This window comes from Schistocerca gregaria, chromosome 5 (assembly GCF_023897955.1).
Source record: "Schistocerca gregaria isolate iqSchGreg1 chromosome 5, iqSchGreg1.2, whole genome shotgun sequence".
NCBI classification, from domain to species: domain Eukaryota; kingdom Metazoa; phylum Arthropoda; class Insecta; order Orthoptera; family Acrididae; genus Schistocerca; species Schistocerca gregaria.
In genome coordinates, this window is record NC_064924.1 from 537,758,203 (window position 1) to 537,781,850 (window position 23,648).

The window sequence follows — 23,648 nt, forward strand, 5'->3', positions numbered from 1 at the left end:
TCGGCGACGACCATTCGCAACCGTATCCATGAAGCTGGGCTACGGTTCCGCACACCGTTAGGCCGTCTTCCGCTCACGCCCCAACATCGTGCAGCCCGCCTCCAGTGGTGTCGCGACAGGCGTGAATGGAGGGACGAATGGAGACGTGTCGTCTTCAGCGATGAGAGTCGCTTCTGCCTTGGTGCCAATGATGGTCGTATGCGTGTTTGGCGCCGTGCAGGTGAGCGCCACAATCAGGACTGCATACGACCGAGGCACACAGGGCCAACACCCGGCATCATGGTGTGGGGAGCGATCTCCTACACTGGCCGTACACCTCTGGTGATCGTCGAGGGGACACTGAATAGTCCACGGTACATCCAAACCGTCATCGAACCCATCGTTCTACCATTCCTGGACCGGCAAGGGAACTTGCTGTTCCAACAGAACAATGCACATCCGCATGTATCCCGTGCCACCCAACGTGCTCTAGAATGTGTAAGCCAACTACCCTGGCCTGCAAGATCTCCGGATCTGTCCCCCATTGAGCACGTTTGGGAGTGGATGAAGCGTCGTCTCACGCGGTCTGCACGTCCAGCACGAACGCTGGTCCAACTGAGGCGCCAGGTGGAAATGGCATGGCAGGCCGTTCCACAGGACTACATCCAGCATCTCTACGATCGTCTCCATGGGAGAATAGCAGCCTGCATTGCTGCGAAAGGTGGATATACACTGTACTAGTGCCGACATTGTGCATGCTCTGTTGCCTGTGTCTATGTGCCTGTGGTTCTGTCAGTGTGATCATGTGATGTATCTGACCCCATGAATGTGTCAATAAAGTTTGCCCTTTCTGGGACAATGAATTAACGGTGTTCTTATTTCAATTTCCAGGAGTGTAGTAGTGATGAAGAGTAGGCTGAAGTTCAAGACATTAGTCAGGAAGAATCAATACGCAAAGAAGTGGGATACGGAAGTTCTAAGGAATGACGAGATACGTTTGAAGTTCTCTAACGCTATACATACAGCAATAAGGAATAGCGCAGTAGGCAGCACAGTTGAAGAGGAATGGACATCTCTAAAAAGGGCCATCACAGAAGTTGGGAAGGAAAACAAAGGTACAAAGAAGGTAGCTGCGAAGAAACCATGGCTAACAGAAGAAATACTTCAGTTGATTGATGAAAGGAGGAAGTATAAACATGTTCCGGGAAAATCAGGAATACCGAAATACAAGCCGCTGAGGAATCAAATAAATAGGAAGTGCAGGGAAGCTAAAACGAAATGGCTGCAGGAAAAATGTGAAGACATCGAAAAAGATATGATTGTCGGAAGGACAGACTCAGCATACATGAAAGTCAAAACAACCTTTGGTGACATTAAAAAAAACGGTTGCAACATTAAGAGTGCAACGGGAATTCCACTGTTAAATGCAGGGGTGAGAGCAGATAGGTGGAAAGAATACATTGAAAGCCTGTATGAGGGTGAAGATCTGTCTTATGTGACAGAAGAAGAAACAGGAGTCGATTTAGAAGAGATAGGGGATCCAGTATTATAATCGGAATTTCAAAGAGCTTTGGAGAACTTAGGTCAAATAAGGCAGAATGGATAGATAACACTCCATCAGAATTTCTAAAATCATCAGGGGAAGTGGCAGCAAAACGACTATTCACGGTGGTGTGTAGAATATATGAGTCTGGCGACATACCATCTGGCTTTCGGAATAGCATCATCCACACAATTCTGAAGACGGCAAGAGCTGACAAGTGCGAGAATTATCGCACAATCAGCTTAACAGCTCAGGCATCGAAACTGCTTACAAGAATAATATACAGAAGAATGGAAAAAAAATTGAGAATCCGCTAGGTAACGATCAGTTTGGCTTTAGGAAAAGTAAAGGCACGAGAGAGGCAATTCTGACGTTACGGCTAATAATGGAAGCAAGGCTGAAGAAAAATCAAGACACGTTGATAGGATTTGTCGATTTGGAAATAGCGTTCGACAATATAAAATGGTGCAAGCTGTTCGACATTCTGAAAAAAGTAGGGGTAAGCTATAGGGAGAGACGGGTTATATACAATATGTACAAGAAGAAAGAGGGAATAATAAGAGTGGACGATCAAGAACAAAGTGCTCGTATTAAGAAGGGTGTAAGACAAGGCTGTAGCCTTTCGCCCCTACTCTTCAATCTGTACATCGAGGAAGCAATGTTGGAAATAAAAGAAAGGTTCAGGAGTGGAATTAAAATACAAATTGAAACGATATCAATGATGCGATTCTCTGATGACATTGCTATCCTGAGTGAAAGTGAAGAAGAATTAGATGATCTGCTGAACGGAATGAACAGTCTAATGAGTACACAGTATGGTTTGAGAGTAAATAGGGGAAAGACGAAGGTAGTGAGAAGTAGTAGAAATGAGAACATCGAGAAACTTAACATCAGAATTGATGGTCACGAAGTCAATGAAGTTAAGGAATTCTGCTACCTAGGCAGTGAAATAACCAATGACGGACGGAGGAAGGAGGACATCAAAAGCAGACTCGCTATGGCAAAAAAAGGGATTTCTGGCCAATATAAGTCTACTAATATCAAATACCGCCCTTAATTTGAGAAAGAAATTTCTGACGATGTACGTCTGGAGTACAGCATTGTATGGTAGTGAAACATGGACGGTGGGAAAACCGGAACAGAAGAGAATCGAAGCATTTGACATATGGCGCTATAGACGAATGTTGAAAATTAGGTGGACTGATAAGGTAAGGAATGAGGAGGTTCTACGCAGAATCGGAGAGGAAATGAATTTGTGGAAAACAAAGATAAGGAGAAGAGACAGGATGATAGGACATCTGCTAAGACATGAGGGAATGACTTCCATGGTACTAGAGGGAGCAGTAGAGGTCAAAAACTGTAGAGGAAGACAGAGATTGGAATACGTCAAGCAAATAATTGAGGACGTAGGTTGCAAGTGCTACTCTGAGATGAAGAGGTTAGCACAGGGGAGGAATTCGTGGCGGGCCGCATCAAACCAGTCAGTCGACTGATGACCCCCCCCCCCAAAAAAAAGATTCTTGAACCAAATGTTAGCTACGATTAAGTTTAGCTCTGTGCAAAATTCTGCCAGGCGGCTTCCTCTTTCATTTCTTAGCCCCAATCCATATTCACCTTCTACGATTCCTTCTCTTCCTTTTCCTACAGTCGAATTTCAGTCACCCATGACTATTAAATTTTCGTCTCCCTTCACTACCTGAATAATTTCTTTTATCTCATCATACATTTCATCAATATCTTCCTCATCTGCAGAGCTAGTTGGCATATTAGCTTCTACTACTGTAGTAGGAATGGGCTTCGTGTCTGTCTGCGCCACAACAATGCGTTCAATAAGCTGTTTGTAGTAGCTTACCCGCACCCCTATATTTTTATTCATTATTAAACCTACTCCTGCATTATCCCTATTTCACTTTGTATTTATAACCCAGTATTCGCCTAACCAAAAGTCTTGTTCTTCCTGTCACCGAACTTCGCTAAATCACACTATATCTAACTTTAACCTAACCTTTTTCGTTTTTAAATTTTGGAACCTACCCGATCCGAAGAACGCCAGTTTTCCTTCTCCTGATAACGACATCCTCTTGAGTAGTCCCCGCCTGGAGATCCGAATGGAGGACTATTTACCTCCAGAATATTTTACCCAAGGGGACGCCATCATCATTAACCATATAGTAAAGCTACTTGTCCTCGGGAAAAATTATGGCTGTAGTTTCCCCTTGTTTTCAACCGTTCGGAGTACCACCACAGCAAGGACGTTTTTGTTAGTGTTACAAGGCCAGATCAGTCAATCATCCAGTATGTTGCCCCTGAAACTACTGAAAAGGCTGCTGCCCCTCTTCAGGAACCACATGTTTGTGTGGTTTCTCAACAGATACCCCTCCGTTGTGGTTGCATCTGTATCGCTGAGGCACGCAAGCCTCCCCAGCAACGGAAAGGTCCATGGTTCATGGGGGGGGGGGGGGGGGGGGGAGTGATTACGTAGAAATGGCTAAAGCAACAGTGTTTTCTGCCAGCTATGTGGATTTGGTGAGAGATTTCAGCCTGAAGCTATGGAGCTCACGTAGCATAAATGTCATGCATTTCTTTATTCATGACAATTTTCAGGCGCATTCTGCTGGCAGTGAAAACGCTCCTGCAGCGTTTTCGATGGGACTGTTTGATCTCCCACAATACAGACCTTAATTGGCTCCCTCCGGTGTTTATCTCTGCTCATTTGAATGGAGACAACATTTTGGTGCAAGAACGGAAGGCAGACAAGCGTAGAGAATTGGCCGAAGGTACAGACGGCTTTTCTGTGGCTAGGATACTGGAAACTTTGTACAACGCCACGACCAATGTCTAACTCGTAGCGTCGACTATTGACGGAAATAGCTGGAAGATGTGGCTAACTGCTACAAGAAACAAAACAAAAAAAAAATTTTTTTGTCACTGTAGTTTTCATTTCTCGACTGATCGGACCTTACGTTACGAACAGCTCTCGTACTATTGTATAATCATCCATTATTGTCAATAATTGTAAATAACAATAGAAATAACGGTTAAAGAAAACCGATATTACTCGCTGGCAGCTGGAAAGTGGCAGTGTAGTCGAAATAGATCTCTTGCATACCAGTAAAGCCAAAGTTAGGCACGGCAGCGATTTGGATTTCTCACAGACATTACATTAAGACTATGAGAGACTGGACTCACCAAGTAAAGATGAGCTAGAAGAGATTAAAATGCTTCGTCCATCAATAAAAAGTCGTTTCGTGACAGGACTATCTCAGAAAGGCACATATCTTTTCCGTCGTGGGCAAGATGAATGTTCCGATCTTTCAATAGAACTCTTCTTATGCGCTTTAAAAATATCTATGGCTGCGTTTAAGAGAAACAGGCATAGTATAAAATCTACTAAAGAAAATGGTTAAATTCTTCTTAGAAAATATAACCTATAATTACAGAGGAAAACAGTTTTGTGCAAGCAACGGGTTGTCACAGCGATGTTTAGCATCACAAAACCCACCAAATCCGGATCAGTAGTTGAGTGTATTCAAATAGCTTTTTTCCATATTGATTTTCTCTAACACGTAACGCTAGTGTGTATTTAATAACTTGTGTGAAATTGTCAAAGTTGTGGCAGGCAATTATGTATATGATTGTAACCCGACTGAAAAGTCATGATTTACCTAAATACATGTAGGCAGATGATATTTTAGTTCTAGAACTTTAAACGCGAAGAGGCACCGAGAAATGCGAAATACGATTGAGGCTACTACCCAGTTACTAAAGTAGTGTTTGTTTCATCTACAGATTTTGCTTATGTTCAGATTACTGTGCCCATCTTAGAATCCACTGAAACTATTACTTTAGACAGCAACATGTAGGCCTACCATATAAATTACATAGAGAGAGGAATTTAACGCTTCGTGGTCATTCGATGGAAATATCGCACTCCGCCGAATTTAAACTTTAATCATATTAATTCGCAAAGCAAATTTTGCGTGATGACAAAAAGAAGGTCTAAATAGTGAAAAAAATGTGTTCTATATTCCTTTGGTCACTGCCCATTTGACAGATAATTAGATCAAAGTTTATTAAGAAAACAACACAGTTATTTAAAGCCCACACTTATAATATTCAAGGGCTCTCCAAAGTTAAGAATTTGTGTTAAAACCTTATAAATATACTAACAAATATCAATTAGGACTGTGAAGACTTTGGTGTTCGGGGGTGGGGGCTTGTACTTAGAGCCTAGAATTCGTAGATGTTTGCACTGAACCGTTAACATCGGTTTGCGTCAAAATATACCGAGTATGATATTCCCTGTTTACAGAATAATACGACGAGAAACACAAATGCTAAACAAAGTTTTATAGGTACGTTCGTGTGGATTAGGGATAGCGTATTTGATTAGTAATAAAAAATTCTCGGTCCCACGTTACATTGCTAACACTGATTAAATTTTGAATAAAAATCATCAGCAATGGCCGTCAAAGACTTCCAGTTTAAGTAGTCATTCTCATTTTGCCGACGGCCTTGTAAAGAGGGCTGAGGAGCGGATAAGGTTTCAGGGCGCTTCCTAGTCTTTGCGGTGGGAAACTGCACCTTATAGAGGAAGAATCAGCAATGATAAAGGGCTTGAGGACACAGAAGGCATTGGAAACAATTGTAATGGAGACACAACGTATATCCGCAGGACGTGTGGCCTGTATTTGCAAAAGTTTCATGATGATCTCTACATGGCCAGAAGATTTCGGAATAGTCCCTCATTCGTATCTGTGGGAGCGGACTGCCAAGGCGGATGTGACCAAGGGAAAAGGATTGAATAACCAACGAAAGGATAACGCTCAAGTAGTCAGAACGAGGTATGTCAGACTTGTGAACGTGATAGGGAATGCTAAGGTTTAATGTACATATAGCGGGCATCAGTAAGGCGGAATGAAAATAAGACAAGGAATTCTGGTCTAATGAGTATAGGGTAACACCCACAGCAGCAGAATATGATACGACGGGGCTAGGGATCGTTATGAATAGGAAGGTAGGGCCGAGAGTGAGTTACAATGGAAAGCTATTTGAAAGCGTCGTTACCATGGAGTGATTAACAGATAACAATAACTCAGCTATACGTGCCGACGTTGCAGGTAGAAGAGGAATAGACAGAGAAAATATTTGAGGATATTGAACGGGTAATTCAATACGTGAATGGAGATGAACATGTAACCGCATTGGGAGAGTGGAATCCGGCTACAGTGTTAGGAGAAGAAGAAAGGTTTGCTGGAAAATATGGGCTTCATAGTAGGACTGGAAGAGGAGAGACACAACTTGAGTTCTGTAATTCAGATGCTAATAGTGAATACTCCGCTCAAGGATCGCCAGAAGAAGAGGCGTACTTGGAAGTGGCCGAGAGATACAGGAAGATTTCAGCTACATCGTGTTCAGGCAGAGATTCAGAAATCAGATATTGGATTGTCAGATGTACCGAGGGAAAGATATAGACTCAGACCACAATTTGAAAATGATGAAAAATATGCTGCAGTTTAAGAAACCAGTCAGGAAGAATCAATGCGCAAAGAAGTGAGATATGAAAGTACTATGGAATAAAGAGGTATGCTTGAAGATCTCCAAGGCTATAGATACAACGGTAATTGAGAGCTCTGTAGGCAGTTCTGTTGTAGACTTATCTGAACACGAGACAGAACAAATATCATGTGTCGTGGAGAAGAGTTGCGGGTTCCAGTATTAGAATAAGAATATAGAAGAGCTTTCGATGGCTTAAAGTCAAATAAGGCAGAAGATATAGACAACTTTAGACTGGAATCTCCAAAGTCATTGGGGGAAGAGGCAACATGAGCAGAATTCTTTTATTGAAGGTAATTTTCTTTGGGCCAACAACTTTTGATAAATTTTTGCTTCGGTTGTCTCGCATCGTGAATAGGCGAATTCTTTCACATCTTTCACTATTGTGATGTTCTCAGTTTTGATGATCGTGTATATCCTGGAGCAACATTCTCTGCCAAATATGTAATATATTCGTATATGTTACATAAATTTTTACTATGGTCTCTCCTTTCTCAACTTCTTTCTACAGTTTTTTCACCTAAGAGTTTTACATTTTGTTCTAATTTTCTCTTATGCCACTTCGTTCTTACCACATTCATAAGTTTTATAATTTCTGACTTCATCACTAAGCTCTAGTATTTCATGAGTTTTCAGCGGGTTTTCTCACCTCTCCTTTAGTTATAGGTTACCTATCCCACATTAATGATTTCTTTCTACGTTTCATTCCACAAACAATGAACTAATGTCGCCTATTTTACTTATGAAATGACCTCGAAACGTTTACTTCGACCTTCGTATTCTCCACTGATAACTTCCGTTCCACCTTGTTATTCATTACAACAGTTTACGGTTCGAAACTATATCCGCCCCTCGGTGTTCCTCCAGTCAATATTTCAATTTATTTATAATTTATTTTATTTATATATTTAATTTTTAAATCGTAGTAGTCCAATTGAAGTCTTGTGTCGTTTGCTACTATGTGTTATTATCCTACTACTCACTTCACGTACTTTATTTTCCACCTCCTCATGTATTTTCACTATTTCCTCATCATCAGGCTGTGACACGAGTATGCAAGGTTTTTGAGTGCAGATTTTTTCTTTTTTTTCTTTTTTTGCTTATGTCAAACTAATAATGTAGCTGAGACAAACTTCTCTGATTTTCCTCGTGTGTTACTTTGCGTTATCAAGGGACGAGATTGCAAACAACGCCCATCCAGAAAGTTCCGAGATTGGTTTTATTCCAGACGTGTAAGCGACGTCAGTGCAGTAGCTTTGTTAACAGGTAGAACTTATAATTGTAAACAATAAAATATGCCATTCCAACAGTTACTTGTAAGCCGTTAGTGTTAAGTAGTGCATGTTTGATCGTGGCCTGTGAGCCTTGTTCACTGATATGAAGACGAACCCACAACAAAACGGCACAGTGCAGAAATTCATGTGAAGGGTCAGTGCTCTGACGATATAACCGACATTCAATAAAATGTGAGGCGCGATGTTAACAACATCTCAAAAATGGACTTTTCCGAGAGTTTCACATGATTGCTTGAATACTCCGTGCCTAATGCTCAAGTGGGAAAGACTGTGTACAGAATCTGATGCATTAAATGCAACATCTTGACTTTTCCCCATTTCTTAATTGATGTCGTCTATAACAGTTTTGGACTGACTGCGAATCTGGTATTTGACGTGGATAGAACTGTGTGACAGCTTATTCTCCCACTCCGCAAGTGTCCGAGCGTGGCATGCCCACACTCACAGATTTCCACTGTACCGCAAGGTCAGAAACGTGCGTACATTTTGAAGAATATCATGACACATGCTTGCGAGAAATGCATCCAGAAGACATGCGTCCTTGTTTGTTATCAGCAGCTAAACCATGAAAAATACCACTTCAAAATATCGCATTGAATATTATGAGACTATATGCAGCGTTGAACGACGAGGGCAAGTCCTGAGTGAATGAAAATATACTCAGTTTACACGCAGGGCTACTGGAGAGCCGATCAGTCGTGGATGAGAACCACCTGAAGTATCGTCCTTCGTATGTAGCAAACTTATGAGAAATTCCTTTCCAGTTTTTGGGCAACCTGCAACGGCTCTTGCGTGGATACTTTGAAGTTCGAAACAGAGATAGCTGTAAATAATCTTTCTTCCTACCCTTCGGTATTAAATGATTTTACATCTTACAAACAATAGCCCAGAGTTCATGAATACGAGTTTTAGCTTAAACTCTCTTCCTTTCGATACACCGCGTCATTGCTCACATTCTCCGGGTTACTAGCTGCGCACAGCTCCTAAACGGGTTAAGGTAAGCGCTACTGTCACTACAGTACTTTTAAAAGCATTGTCATACTTACTGAGACTTAAATCACTCGTGACAGGAAGTGAATTTGTCGGTGGTGACATCATTGAAGTATGACACATGCCAACAGGTTCCCACTGACTTAACATTAATATATTCCTCACTCACTGAATGAACATAAGCAACATGTTAGCCGCAATTTATTTCAGTTTATGTTCAGTAGCATATAAAACACGTATACGTTACAGTGCATTTGATTAATTATTCAGTCAGTAATGCTGATAATTAGTAACTACATCTGTTACTGCCGGTTTACATCTCATTACAACCGTCCGGAGTGGAAAATAAGAGCAAATTAAATCCGAAATTTTCTGGAGTATTTAAATTACACAGAATGCTAACGGAGTCTACTGTGACATTTCTCCTCCTGTACCAGCTTTATTGTAAATGTTAAATATTCATCTACGCAAAAGACCGTTAGAACGGTAGTTGAGATATGGAGTTTGTTCATGACGTGGAGCCACTGTGGTTATTGGTGTATATTGCGGTGTGGCTGATATTTTTTGCATTATAAATAAGTGCGGAATTACACTTTTCTAGAGCTTTTAGGTCAGTTTTTTTTTAGAGTTCCACAGATCGCTTAATTGCCGAATAACTTCAGTACACTTTGGCCTCACTGAAGAAGAGTGATGGTTGATGGTACGCGCTAAGATATTCTAGCTGCCGGATGTGACGTCACTGGTGCCTAGTGTTTCACCACTAAAGGCCTAGGTGTTCGACAGACCACTTCGTTCTCGCAGTTGCTACGTTTCCTACCCTTCCGCTGTGAAAACCATTTCTATAAACTATGGAATTAACATCATGGAGAAAATCATCATTGTTTTTAAGACTTACGTAGTTTGTTTAATCGTGTCATTCTTTTTAATCATAGAAAGTCTGCACTAAAACAGACTTAAAGACCTAATATAACTATGTCTTAACGAATGTTATTTAATCTAAATTTATGGAATTTTGATTTACCGTTAAAACTTTGCACTGAAAGGTAGCTTTAATCAACGTCCACCCGCACCTGTTATCGGGAGGTAACATAAGGACTACGAATTTCCCATTACTGGGACCTAGGAGAATTTGGTCGAAAGCTTCGAGGATTTGAAATACTTGACACAGCTGTGCGAGAGAATATTTTATTGGATACCTTGGAAATTAAGGTCAAATTGGTTTTGGCATTGAGCACTGTTTAAAACAATAACTCAGATGAACAGAAAAAATGGTAAGAGTCCTGATCAATGGATTACCTTGTGACATTTTTATTCCATAATAAAGAGTCAGAAATTTGTCACAGTCACTAGCTGTAAGCCATTTTTCGATATCAGGGAGTAAGAATTTCTTTTCTTCTTAGACTGCTCTTTCCAAACTGGCACATGAACGACTTCGGCTAACCCATGACCAGAGTATTTGTTACTGAGAGGTACTATGTCTTATCCCATTGAAGAGGAAACTTTCAAGTACTTACAGGAGAAGCTAATGAGTCTGTGTGGTAAAGTGTATTGTGATTTAATGGAATAAGCGGTTCCACACTTTTCTGCTATCTCATTCGTACAGAGTCAACGTACGTATCAAAATTTATTGGGCAATAACCACAACATAGCAGGCCTCCCAGTATCTTTTGGGATGTACCTCTCTCTTTCTCTTACCCTAAACATGTTTCTTTCACAACAAATTTAACTTTTTATAGTGGGTTCTTCAATTAAACAGCAGGGTTTAATGTGGAAATGTATCTCTAAATTTTTCTTGGTTTGGCAAACTTTCTTACCTGGCATTGTTTGAGAATATTTTACTGAATATATTTCACTCATTCCATTTTGTTTGTGTATCAACCATAAATTTGTGGGACATATGAAAGGGTTACAGAATTATATATTTACCTAAAACAATCTCAATACTATCATAATAGCCATCAAGGCTCCAGAAATGTCGCTCGTCGTCATTGTTTCAGAAGGCGGGATGTGAAAGAACTTGTTCTTCCAGTTTTTCGTTATTAAACCGGTAATCCATTGCTGTACACAGATAATCTACTACGAGCTCATAAGAGTGTCATGAGATAGGCAAACGGATGTATCCCCCTCTCCCTCCTTGATCGCTGCATTTAGACTCAAATTATGTTAATACGTCGCTAATGAATAACATGGAGACGAAGACGGCTCTAAAGCAACCGACAAGGTAATCAGCTCCCAGTTTAGACTCCGCAGAGAGTGTACCATTATGAAGAAATACTGTAAACCTGACTGGCATTAGGGCTGGTGTTACACGGTGTCCACATTGAGTGATGTGCAGATTACATCATGACTGTTGAATAAACAGAAATCTGTCCTAGTCGTTGACATTTCGTTAGCAGAACTACACGCACTCTCAAGTAAATCTACCTCCATTTCCAACGTTTGCTGACTTCACAGCATCCTACTTTGGCCGTTTTGTGACAGCGTGAAATAATCCCTTAAGCTTCACTGAGCTGCAGAAGATACAAAGTGAAATAGTAGGCAGACAGTCAGTATTAATGCAGGCTTTATTTGTTGTTGGTGGCATACTCCTTTCTACCGTTTAGTGGCGATGTAGCATTGTACCTGGCACTTCATCTGACTGCTTGCCTGTGGTTCGTATATTTTTTGTGGACACGGGGAGGTACTGACATTGCGATCAAAAATAACGCTCACATGGAGGCACAACACACGTAACAACTACATCCCTGATGTGTAGACACACGTGTTTCGACCGAGCTGTTAATTTACAAATGTAAATATGAACTTCCACTCACTTTGAAAACAAATGCAGAAGTTCAGAGTTTTTTGCGAAAAAGCATCGCGCGGCTTAGTGTTCAGAGCCGCTGTTACATTTAGCTGAATCGAAACAGTGTCCGCAGATTACCTAACTTTGAGAAGAGATTTGGATTTGGAGAACAGTACGAAGCTGCTGGGTGCAAATTAGACGACTTGGTGGAGGGAGAGGGATTTCTATAACTATAATATTTCTGTACTCCGACGTCCCAGAACACGGCTATGGGCCGGGGAACAATGACAAACATTAAACACGTACCATGTGCTATGTGCCATGTGCTATATGTCATATTCCCGGCTGGCCGGTGTGCCCGAGCGGTTCTAGGCGCTTCAATCTGGAACCGCGCGACCACTACGGTCACAGGTTCGAATCCTGCCTCGGGCATGGACGTGTGTGATGTCCTTAGGTTAGTTAGGTTTAAGTATTTCTAAGTTCTAGGGGACTGATGACTTCACCTCAGATGTTAAGTTCCATAGTGCTCAGAGCCATTTGAACCATATTCCAGACTTGAACAACTACGCTTCCGATTTCTTTGCTTGGTGACATTCTCTGTAGGTCTTCCATCGTCTTGCATTCATTGGACTACGTGGCATACCTAAGAAATGAAAATGCTCAATGTATCCAGATTTTTGGCAAGGGCAGTTATTTATTGGGGTGTTCTATAGGCTCGGCATCCCAAGTACCTAATACAATCAAATATACTGCTAATCCGCAGATGTCTAAATCTAGTGAAACTCGTCATTTGTGAATAAATAGTAAATGCGCCCTTGCGGTACGACAGACGGTTCTTCATCAGGTGGCGATACTGTTTTGTAATAAAGTAAGAAGACGTCTTCGGAAATTGTCAAAGAGCGATTAATGGGAAAAATAATACTGTTAACTATTAATGTATTCACAGGCGTCAGCTACATCTACGTAGTGGACCTCTAAAGAGAGTGCGTTACTTTGTGCGAAGACACTTAATCCAATAACTACAGCGGAAGCAGGGACACTTGTGTACTCATTGAACACTGAAGAGCCAAAGAAACTGGTACACGTGCCTAGTATCGAATAGGGCCACCGCGAGCACGCAGAAGCGCCGCAACACGACGTGGCACGGACTGGTATAATGTCTGAGGTAGTGCTGGAGGGAACTGACACCGTGACTCCTGCAGGGCTGTCCATAAAGCCGTCGGAGTGTGACGGCGTTGAGATCTCTTATGAACAGCACGTTGCGAGGCATCCCAGGTATTCTCAATAATGTTCATATTTGAGAGGCTTGGCGGCCAGCGCAAGTATTTAAATTGAAAAGAGTGTTCCTGGAGCCGCTCTGTAGAATTCTGGACATATTTAATACTGCTGTTATGTTAGTATTCTTAACATTCTGTTCCCAACCTCCCCTCCCCCCCCCTTCTCTTCACAAACTGTTTTTTTCACTAACAGTTTCTTTTTTAACTGATTGGGTATGCTTTAATATTTCATGGGCTATTTACGCATCACCATTACCTTACACAATATTATCTATTATATGAATTTATAACCATTTCGTGTCTAATACGAGATGTAATGGAGCTCTGTATATCTAAAACCATATGCTGCCCTTGGTGTCTATGTTTCCTCATTAGGCAAGATTGCTTGTCAACTAACGCCCCAAGATTTGCTATTCCGCCCTTGATATTACTATGAGTAATCTCTAACGACTACTATATTCACTACTATACTTTCTGTTTATTTTGATGTGACACATCAATAGTGGACGTCGTCTTTACGGCAACCATTAAGGTTTACATGGATCGTCGTTTCTGTCGTTACAGCACTCTGTGGCTGATTTTCAGAATGTCGCATCGATATTGGACGCCTTTTCTACGGCAACCCTCAACGTCCCATAGATTATCTTTCCAAGTAGCTTCTCTCTATTTCTATAGCAACCTTTGACAGCTATTCCATATATCTTTACCAAAAACACGTATGTTTAGGAAAGGATAACACAGGGCAGGTAAACAGTTTACCTTAGAGCCTGCGACCTACCTAATGTTGGGTGAGGTGAGGAAGCAAGCTTCTGACGTCTGAGCGAAGTACAGCTATTGACGTGGTGGACATGTACCGTTTATTTTACGTTTTATGCGAAACTTTTTCCGTTTTGGGCGTTCTGTATTAATGATGGACTATGTCTCTCTAGGTAGTTTGTAGTTTTAATAGGTTCCGAAGAAGGCGTGGGTTCAACATCGGGTTTCTATTTGTAGTCGGGGCTGATTATTTATAATCGTTAAATTGTCCACGATTGCTGACACGCTGCAGTGTGAAAAGTTATCAATTTCTTGAAGAGCTCATTAATAAAATCTTCACACTTGCAGTGCATGTAGTTAGCCACTAGTTTTTCTGAAGGTATTTCATTTTAATAACGCACCCCACAATGGCATTACATCTTTGCATAGTAATCGTAGGCAAGTATCACAATCAACACTAGGCTATTTAGCAACTCAGTGAGTTAGCAAGTTTGATCCTGACTTGCTAATTAGGCACTTGTTAACAGTGACAGTCATCTTCAATTACTATGGAAAGCATGTAATGCCGCTGTGATGTTCGTTATTAAAATGAGGTACCTGCAGTTCAGCTACAGTAGGTCAGGCTTCAGAATAAACCAGTTGGATTTAAGCTAGTTCTCAAACGTGTGCAACTGTGACAGGTTTGTTAATAAATGCTTCATGAAATGTTAGTCCGGTATCAACAGAATACTCAAACTGAGAAACGGCTTTATTTTCCTTTCTCTATTTGATGTATCTGTGCACTAACGTTTAAGCCTAAGACGCTATAAGTAACTTATTTAACCACTACACATCACAGTTCTTGAAGGTAAAATACTCTCTCTCAGCTCCACTACGAAGAAAGTTTAGAAATGCATCAAAATGTTTAGCGACTTACTCACCGCACCATGGTAGATCCGCGACTATGGCCAGCAGTGTGAATGCCCAGCCAGCAGTAGCCATCATCCAGTGGTCGGATGTAGAACGTTGCATCGATGGCCTTAAAACTGAAAGAAAATCAGTGTTACAACAACCGCAGTGAATGGTCATACGAGTACATGCAAGTAGCAAAGGGTGAAGTAGTAACTAGGAGGAGCTCTTTATCTCACGGTCGGGATTTGATTCATTAGAAGCATACTGTAAAATAGGCGACTGCATGCGAAAGACACGCTTAAGTGGCGTATACTGGAACTCTCCTCGAGAGTGATAATTTCGTTTAAGGTCGGACGGGCGGCATTTATTGAACAACGAAAGGGAATGCGGAAATTCCATAATCTTGTTTCATTGGCGTTGAAGTGGAAGAGAAATGTCACAAATGGCAGGAACTCGAAGAGATATACACACATTCTACCTTGCGGACATAATCAGACAAGTTATACCGTCATTACAGCTCACTCCATCTCGGAAATTTAACAGAATGTGCTCGTTTGTCTGCAAGATATGGATAGAAGCGAAATACGCTTGAAACTGTCTTACATCCGTATTTTATCCAAATCTCTTTGTATGAAAGGTAAAATGCACAGATTATAGAAAACGGTCACCGACGTTCATTAAAAAATAAAATGTGACTACATTTTTAAGAGCAGGACACCATCATAAGCGCTGTGGGAAAAAGAATAGACAGTTGTTATAACTGACTTAGTCAAATGTATTGAAGCATCAGTTACCACGTGGTGTATGATGAGTGAAAATGAAGAGCTTCAGCTTGAATCCTTCTCAAACACTAATATGATGGATAGTTTTAGTTCTGTTCTTCTGTTGTTCACAAACACGACTTTGAATGCTGGTTATCTAAAAGGTTCAGAGAAGAAAAGCAACCGGCTACGAAGCGTTCAAATGACCATAACGTCACGTAGCACCACATTTCAAAAGCTTCTAGTCTGTTTCCTATTATTGACAGAACTGTTTATCGTGCACGCTTTGCTTCCGAATGACGCTGCGCCACAGATATTTTTATAGAAGACTTCCTAATCTTTAATTTACTTTCAGTAGCAGCAACTTCCGCTTTGTTTGAGAAATTAGTATCTTCATTTTGCATGCTGCATTTTAGTGTCCTCCGTAGTTAGGGCATTGTCAGTCAGTTCCCTGCCGAGATAGCAAAACTCATCCACTGCTCTTAATGTGTCATTTCCTAACCAAATCTCTGAGCTTCACCTTATTTGATTCGTCCGTATTCAATTCCCGCTGTTTTAATTATGTTAGTCATCTTAAAATTTTTCAAGACATCATTTTCTTTCAGCCGATTCCAACACTTGGTTGTGTTCTTAAAGTTTTTATTCTTGCTTCCTTGAACTATAGTCAGCTTTGCAAATTTTTTCTGCGTTTCTTTTACTGCTTTCTGTGTACAGATTGGATAACATTGTGGACAGGGTAAATCCTTGTGTCACTCATATCCTAACAATAACTTTTCGTTCATGTATTTGGACTTTCATAGCTGCAAACTTACTGCTGTGCGTAACCTTTCACTCCTCGAACTCTTACACATTCTACCTTCAGATTATCAGTGTGTATTTCATTCAATAAAAGGAAAATCTTTCTGTGAATCTGCAAATAGTATAAACCTAGATTTAGGCTTCTTCAAACTAATGTAAGCCGTAAGACTGTTGTTGCCTCATGTGCCCTTACATTTTACTAGAACCGAAGTGATCGTCCCCTTGGTCAGCTTCTGCCAGTTTTACCCTCTTTAGTTTGCAATTATGACCTTTAGATTAATGTTTCAATAACATTTTCATCTGATGCTACAATTTGGCCTAGTTCTCCATTAATTATTGTAAAATTTTATAGTCACTGCCAATATTGGGCACTGTTATTGGTCGACGTTATGTTCTCATATTGACAATTGTAGAGTTTATCGGACCAAAGAAAGTTTTATAGATGGGTCTTGGCGATTTTATATACCATGTATATAACACCGATTAAAGGAACCAATCTATTAGTCACAGAATCTGTGTTTACACATTCCAGATACCATTAACGTAGAGGCATTTCAGTTTGGTTATAAAAATGTACAGTTCATTACCATCAGTTCGGCGCTATATTGCAGGTCTCCTGGGTCTTTATTTCCAGTGATCCACTGCTTCATTACTAATGCTACTGTAAATGGTTCCGTCCATCACATCTTCCAGGCTGTAAGATCTCTTCCTCCCTCGTTTCTTATTCCCATGGACGGACCACTGTAAGGTTCTACATCTACATCCATACTCCGCAAGCCACCTGACGGTGTGTGGTGGAGGGTACCCTGAGTACCTCTATCTGTTCTCCCTTCTGTTCTTGTCTCGTATTCTTCGTGGAAAGAAGGATTGTCGGTATGCTTCTGTGTGGGCTCTAATCTCTATGATTTTATCCTCATGGTCTCTTCGCGAGATATACGTAGGAGGAAGCAATATACTGCTTGACTTTCCGGTAAAGGTATATTCTCGAAACTTTAACAAAAGCCCGTACTGAGCTACTGAGCGTCTCTCCTGCAGAGTCTTCCACTGGAGTTTATCTATCATCACCGTAACGCTTTCGCGATTACTAAATGATCCTGAAACGAAGCGCGCTGCTCTCCGTTGGATCTTCTCTATCAACCCTATCTGCTCTCCGTTGGATCTTCTCTATCAACCCTATCTGGTGCGGATCCCACACTGCTGAGCAGTATTCAAGCAGTGGGCGAACAAGAGTACTGTAACCAACTTCCTTTGTTTTCCGATTGCATTTCCTTAGGATTCTTCCAATGAATCTCAGTCTGGAATCTGCTTTACCGACGATCTACTTTATATGATCATTCCATTTTAAATCACCCATAATGCGTACTCCCAGATAATTTATGGAATTAACTGTTTCCAGTTGCTGACCTGCTATTTTGTAGCTAAATGATAAGGGATCTATCTTTCTATGTATTCGCAGCATAAAGATTGTTTATATAAGCCCTCCTCTTTCCTTGATATAAGTCGAATACAGCTTTGCTTCCTCCTGTATGTTATTTTCTATAACTGTCTTCGCTGTGTCTCTCATCTCAGTGTGTCTTAATTTTTACGTAATATCTATCGTGTTAAGTCTTTCCAACCACCGCACATGGCCACATATAATAAGCCTCCAAACTTGGTCTACCTTTCGTCCTCAATGTCCACATTTCAGCGCCATACAGGACACCGCATATAAAACAATTTCCTAAAAAGTGTGACCATATTCCCGCAGAAAATTCTCCTTTTCTTATAAGAAGCCTCTTACGCTTATGGTATCCTGGTTATACCCTCTGTGCTGATCTTTCAGACTTTTTCTATCCCGCTCCTTCCGGGCAGACTGTAATCACTGAGGACGCGTCCCCAAGAGGCAGATAAGGGGTCTGAAATAGGTTCTGCGGACCATTAGGCAATGCAGTGGCTAACCCGGAGCAGGCGGCTGCAATTGGCGTCACTGTCCCGTGTTCGGCGAGGACTACTGTCCTACTGCAGATTATTTTCACCGTGTAACAGTCTCCATTTTATTGCAGAGTACCACGTACAGAAGATAAGGATATACGCTGAGGCGCCAAAGAAACTGATATGGGCATGCATATTCAAATACAGGGATATGTAAACAGACAGAATACGGCACTGCGGTCGGCAACGCATATATAAGACAACGAGTGTGTGGTTCAGTCGTTGAATCGGTTACTGCTGCTACAAAGGCAGGTTATCAAGATTTAAGTGAGCCTGGACGTGGAGATATAGTCAGCGCATGAGTGATGGGACAAAGAATCTCCGAGGTAGCAATGAAGTAGGGATTTTCCCATACGAACAAGTGTACCGTGAGTATCAGTAATCCGGTAAAACATCGAATCTCCGACATCGCTGCAGCTGGAAAACATCCTGTAAGAACGAAACCAACGACCACTGAAGAAAATCGCTCAGTGTCACAGAAGTGACATCCTTCCGCAAATTGCTGCAGGTTTGAATACGGTGTCCTTAACAAGTGTCAGTGTGCGAACCATTCAACGGAACATCACCGATATTGGCTTTCGGAGCCGAAGGCCCACTCATGTAAACTTGATGGCTGTACGACACGAAGATTTACGCCTCACCAGGGTGCATCACGGACTGTTGATGACTGAAAACATGTTGCCAGGTCGGACGAGACTTGTTTCAAATTGTGTCGAGCAGATGAATGTGGACGGGTATGTAGAGAACCTCATTAATCTATGGATCCTGCATGTCAGCTGGGATTGTTCAATCTGGTGAACGCTCTGTAAAGGTATGGGGCGACTCTGATAGGTGACACGTAAGAGTATCCTGCCTGATTAACTGCATCCATTCACGTCCACTGGGCATACCGACGTACTTGGGCAACTCCAGCAGGACAATGCGACACCCACACTAACAAAACTGCTACAGAGTGGCTCCAGGAACACTCTTAGGAGTTTAAACTCTTACCCTGGCCACCACACCGCCAGACTTGAACATACTGAGAATATCTGGGATGTCTTGCAACAAGCTGTTCTGAAGAGATCTGCACTCGCTCGTACTCTGTCGGATTTATGGACAGCCCTACAGGGTTCATGGTCTCAGTTTCATACAGCACTGCTTCAGACATTAGACTTGTCCATGCTAAGTCGTGTTGCGGCAGTTTTGCGTGATGGCAGGGGCCCTACACGATATTAGGCAGGCGTGCTAGTTCCTTTGGCTGTTCAGTGTATAATACCTTACTTTTACTAAAAATGTAGTATCCTTAGTAGAGGTCTGTTTCGAGTGAAGTTAATAAAATCCGCATAAAGTAGACTGCAGGCATTTGCTTTCATTCCCTATTGACAATAAAATGAGAAACGACGGTCATAAATACACTGCAGGAAGCGGTGCAACACCTCAAGGTGGCCAGCTCTAGTGACTTTCAGTGTCAGCTCCTGCCTTCCCTGATATGTGAGTTGTTATGATCGCGTCTTTCCACTTATCAGAACAGAAGAGGAGCATGAGAAGTAGTCGTTTGTTCACATACGTGTCGCTGAGAGCTCAGTCCATTCCTGCCGCCGACTGCGCACTTGTGTCTCTGCAGGCGGGTGATTCATAGAGAGTCTCAGGCCGGCCACGTGCTGCGGGTGGGGCAGCCTCAGGTCACACACACACACACACACACACACACACACACACAGAGAGAGAGAGAGAGAGAGAGAGAGAGAACATCCATGGGGCGCCGCAGTGTGATTTGCAGTCTCACGCCAAAGACGCCGACATACACGGGTACCAAGCTGCCGACACGTCTGCCTATGAAGGGCTAAGTCTACTCATATGATAGGCTCACATACTAAAGTCTGCGGTTCCCGTCAGCGTCCTCTGAGAATGCTGGTCACTTATTTGCCACTGCTGCACTAGATTTGCCACTGCTGCACTAGATTTTCTTTTACGTTAGGTCTATCAGCTAACACTTACGCCGGTCTCCCAACGTCACTGCAGCCAATATCCAAAGCGACAACAGGGAACGCACCAGTGGGAATCATCAGACTAAATGCAAAAGAAAAGGCTACCTCACAGGATACTATACAAAGAATGGAAGACGCATATTAAATGAAACAACAAGTTCACTGTTACCAGTCACCGTTTTTATTTATTTCCACGACACATTTCTAAGGTTTAATCGTCCATAATCGGGTGGATTTATACACTCCTGGAAATTGAAATAAGAACACCGTGAATTCATTGTCCCAGGAAGGGGAAACTTTATTGACACATTCCTGGGGTCAGATACATCACATGATCACACTGACAGAACTACAGGCACATAGACACAGGCAACAGAGCATGCACAATGTCGGCACTAGTACAGTGTATATCCACCTTTCGCAGCAATGCAGGCTGCTATTCTCCCATGGAGACGAACGTAGAGATGCTGGATGTAGTCCTGTGAAACGGCTTGCCATGCCATTTCCACCTGGCGCCTCAGTTGGACCAGCGTTCGTGCTCGACGTGCAGACCGCGTGAGACGACGCTTCATCCAGTCCCAAACATGCTCAATGGGGGACACATCCGGAGATCTTGCTGGCCAGGGTAGTTGACTTACACCTTGTAGAGCACGTTGGGTGGCACGGGATACATGCGGACGTGCATTGTCCTGTTGTAACAGCAAGTTCCCTTGCCGGTCTAGGAATGGTAGAACGATGGTTTCGATGACGGTTTGGATGTACCGTGCACTATTCAGTGTCCCCTCGACGATCACCAGAGGTGTACGGCCAGTGTAGGAGATCGCTCCCCACACCATAATGCCGGGTGTTGTCCTGTGTGCCTCGGTCGTATGCAGTCCTGATTGTGGCGCTCACCTGCACGCGCCAAACACGCATACGACCATCATTGGCACCAAGGCAGAAGCGACTCTCATCGCTGAAGATGACACGTCTCCATTCGTCCCTCCATTCACGCCTGTCGCGACACCACTGGAGGCGGGCTGCACGATGTTGGGGCGTGAGCGGAAGACGGCCTAACGGTGTGCGGGACCGTAGCCCAGCTTCATGGAGACGGTTGCGAATGGTCCTCGCCGATACCCCAGGAGCAACAGTGTCCCTAATTTGCTGGGAAGTGGCGTTGCGGTCCCCTACGGCACTGCGTAGGATCCTACGGTCTTGGCGTGCATCCGTGCGTCGCTGCGGTCCGGTCCCAGGTCGACGGGCACGTGCACCTTCCTCCGACCACTGGCGACAACATCGATGTACTGTGGAGACCTCACGCCCCACGTGTTGAGCAATTCGGCGGTACGTCCACCCAGCCTCCCGCATGTCAACTATACGCCCTCGCTCAAAGTCCGTCAACTGCACATACGGTCCACGTCCACGCTGTCGCGGCATGCTACCAGTGTTAAAGACTGCGATGGAGCTCCGTATGCCACGGCAAACTGGCTTACACTGACGGCGGTGGTGCACAAATGCTGCGCAGCTAGCGCCATTCGACGGTCAACACCGCGGTTCCTGGTGTGTCCGCTGTGCCGTGCGTGTAATCATTGCTTGTACAGCCCTCTCGCAGTGTCCGGAGCAAGTATGGTGGGTCTGACACACCGGTGTCAATGTGTTCTTTTTTCCATTTCCAGGAGTGTATAAGTAAGTATTACATTTGTGTGTGTGCTGTGTTACGATTTTTGGAGGAACTTGTGACACTGCATAGTGGAGAAACAAGACACTATTTCAGAATATGGTTTAGGACTACTTTTGACAAAAAATTAAACTGACATCTAATAGTAACCATTAAATAAGTAAACTACAGTACCTTCAGTGGTCACAGGTTCGTGACTGTCGCAACACATCACATGTATACTGCCACATTTGTAAACAAATATTGGCGTCAGAAATCAGCTGGGTGTAAGGGTCGTTTAGCTGAAGAGAAGACATAATAGCAAAGTGCAAAGAGTATACATCGTAAAAACATTATTACAGAATAATTGCTTTAAACATTTGACGGTGTTTGTTTTGAGGTGTCAAATGTATGTGTGTGCGTACTTCAGGTGGTACATAAATCCAATTCTGACAAGTTAAAACCGCTAAACATTCATACTCGTTTATACAATCAGGTGAAATGTTAAAATGGCTTAAACTTCATACTAGTTGACAACAATTAGGTGAAATGTTACAGACTTAAATTATAATGATCACATTGGCTACAACAGTAGCTCTTTCCCACGCACACACACACACACACACACACACACACACACACACACACACACTTATTCTCTCTCTCTACCTCTCCCTCTGCCTCCAGCCCCTCACTTCACAGCTGTTTATTAATCGCAATCAAAGAGTGTAATGTATGTATGAATTTACTGTTGTAGCCAATATGATCATTGTAATTTAAGTCTGTAACATTTAACCTAATTGTTATCAACAAGTATGAAGTTTAAGCCATTTTCACATTTCACCTGATTGTATAAACGAGTATGAATGTTTAGTGGTTTTAACTTGTCAGAATTGGATTTATATACCACCTAACGTACACACACACACATACATTTCCGCCAAATGCTTAAAGCAATTATTCTGTAATAGTGTTTTTACGATGAATACTCTTTGCACTTTGCTATTATGTCTTCTCTTCTGCTATACGATCCTTACACCCAGCTGATTTCTGACGCCAATATTTGTTTACAAATGTGGCAGTATACATGTGATGTGTTGCGACAGTCACGAACCTGTGACCACTGAAGGTACTGTAGTTTACGTATTTAATGGTTACCACTAGATATCAGTTTAATTTTTTTGTCAAAAGTAATCCTAAACGATATTATGAAATAGTGTCTTGTTTCTCCACTAGGCAGTGTCACAAGTTCCTCCAAAAATCGTAACACAACACACACACAAATGTAATACTCACTTATGTAAATTTACCCGATGATGGAGGTTTAAACCTTCGAAACGCGTCGTGGAAATAAATAAAAACGGAGACTGGTAACAGTGAACTTGTTGTTTCATTTAATGTCAGTAACAGTCACGTTAAAGCCTAACCTAAAAATGTTCC

At 42.2% G+C, this 23,648-nt stretch overlaps 1 protein-coding gene across 1 annotated transcript in view; it reads right to left on the reverse strand.

The window, feature by feature from the left end:
- Positions 1 to 15,201, reverse strand: part of LOC126272414 (obscurin-like) — a 269,386-nt gene extending 254,185 nt beyond the window's left edge. The window contains exon 1 of the mRNA XM_049975253.1: positions 15,102 to 15,201. Within this exon, the coding sequence (XP_049831210.1) occupies positions 15,102 to 15,192 (91 nt within the window). The 5' untranslated portion in view covers positions 15,193 to 15,201. The remainder of the gene's footprint in view (positions 1 to 15,101) is intronic.
- Positions 15,202 to 23,648: the final 8,447 nt, after the last annotated feature.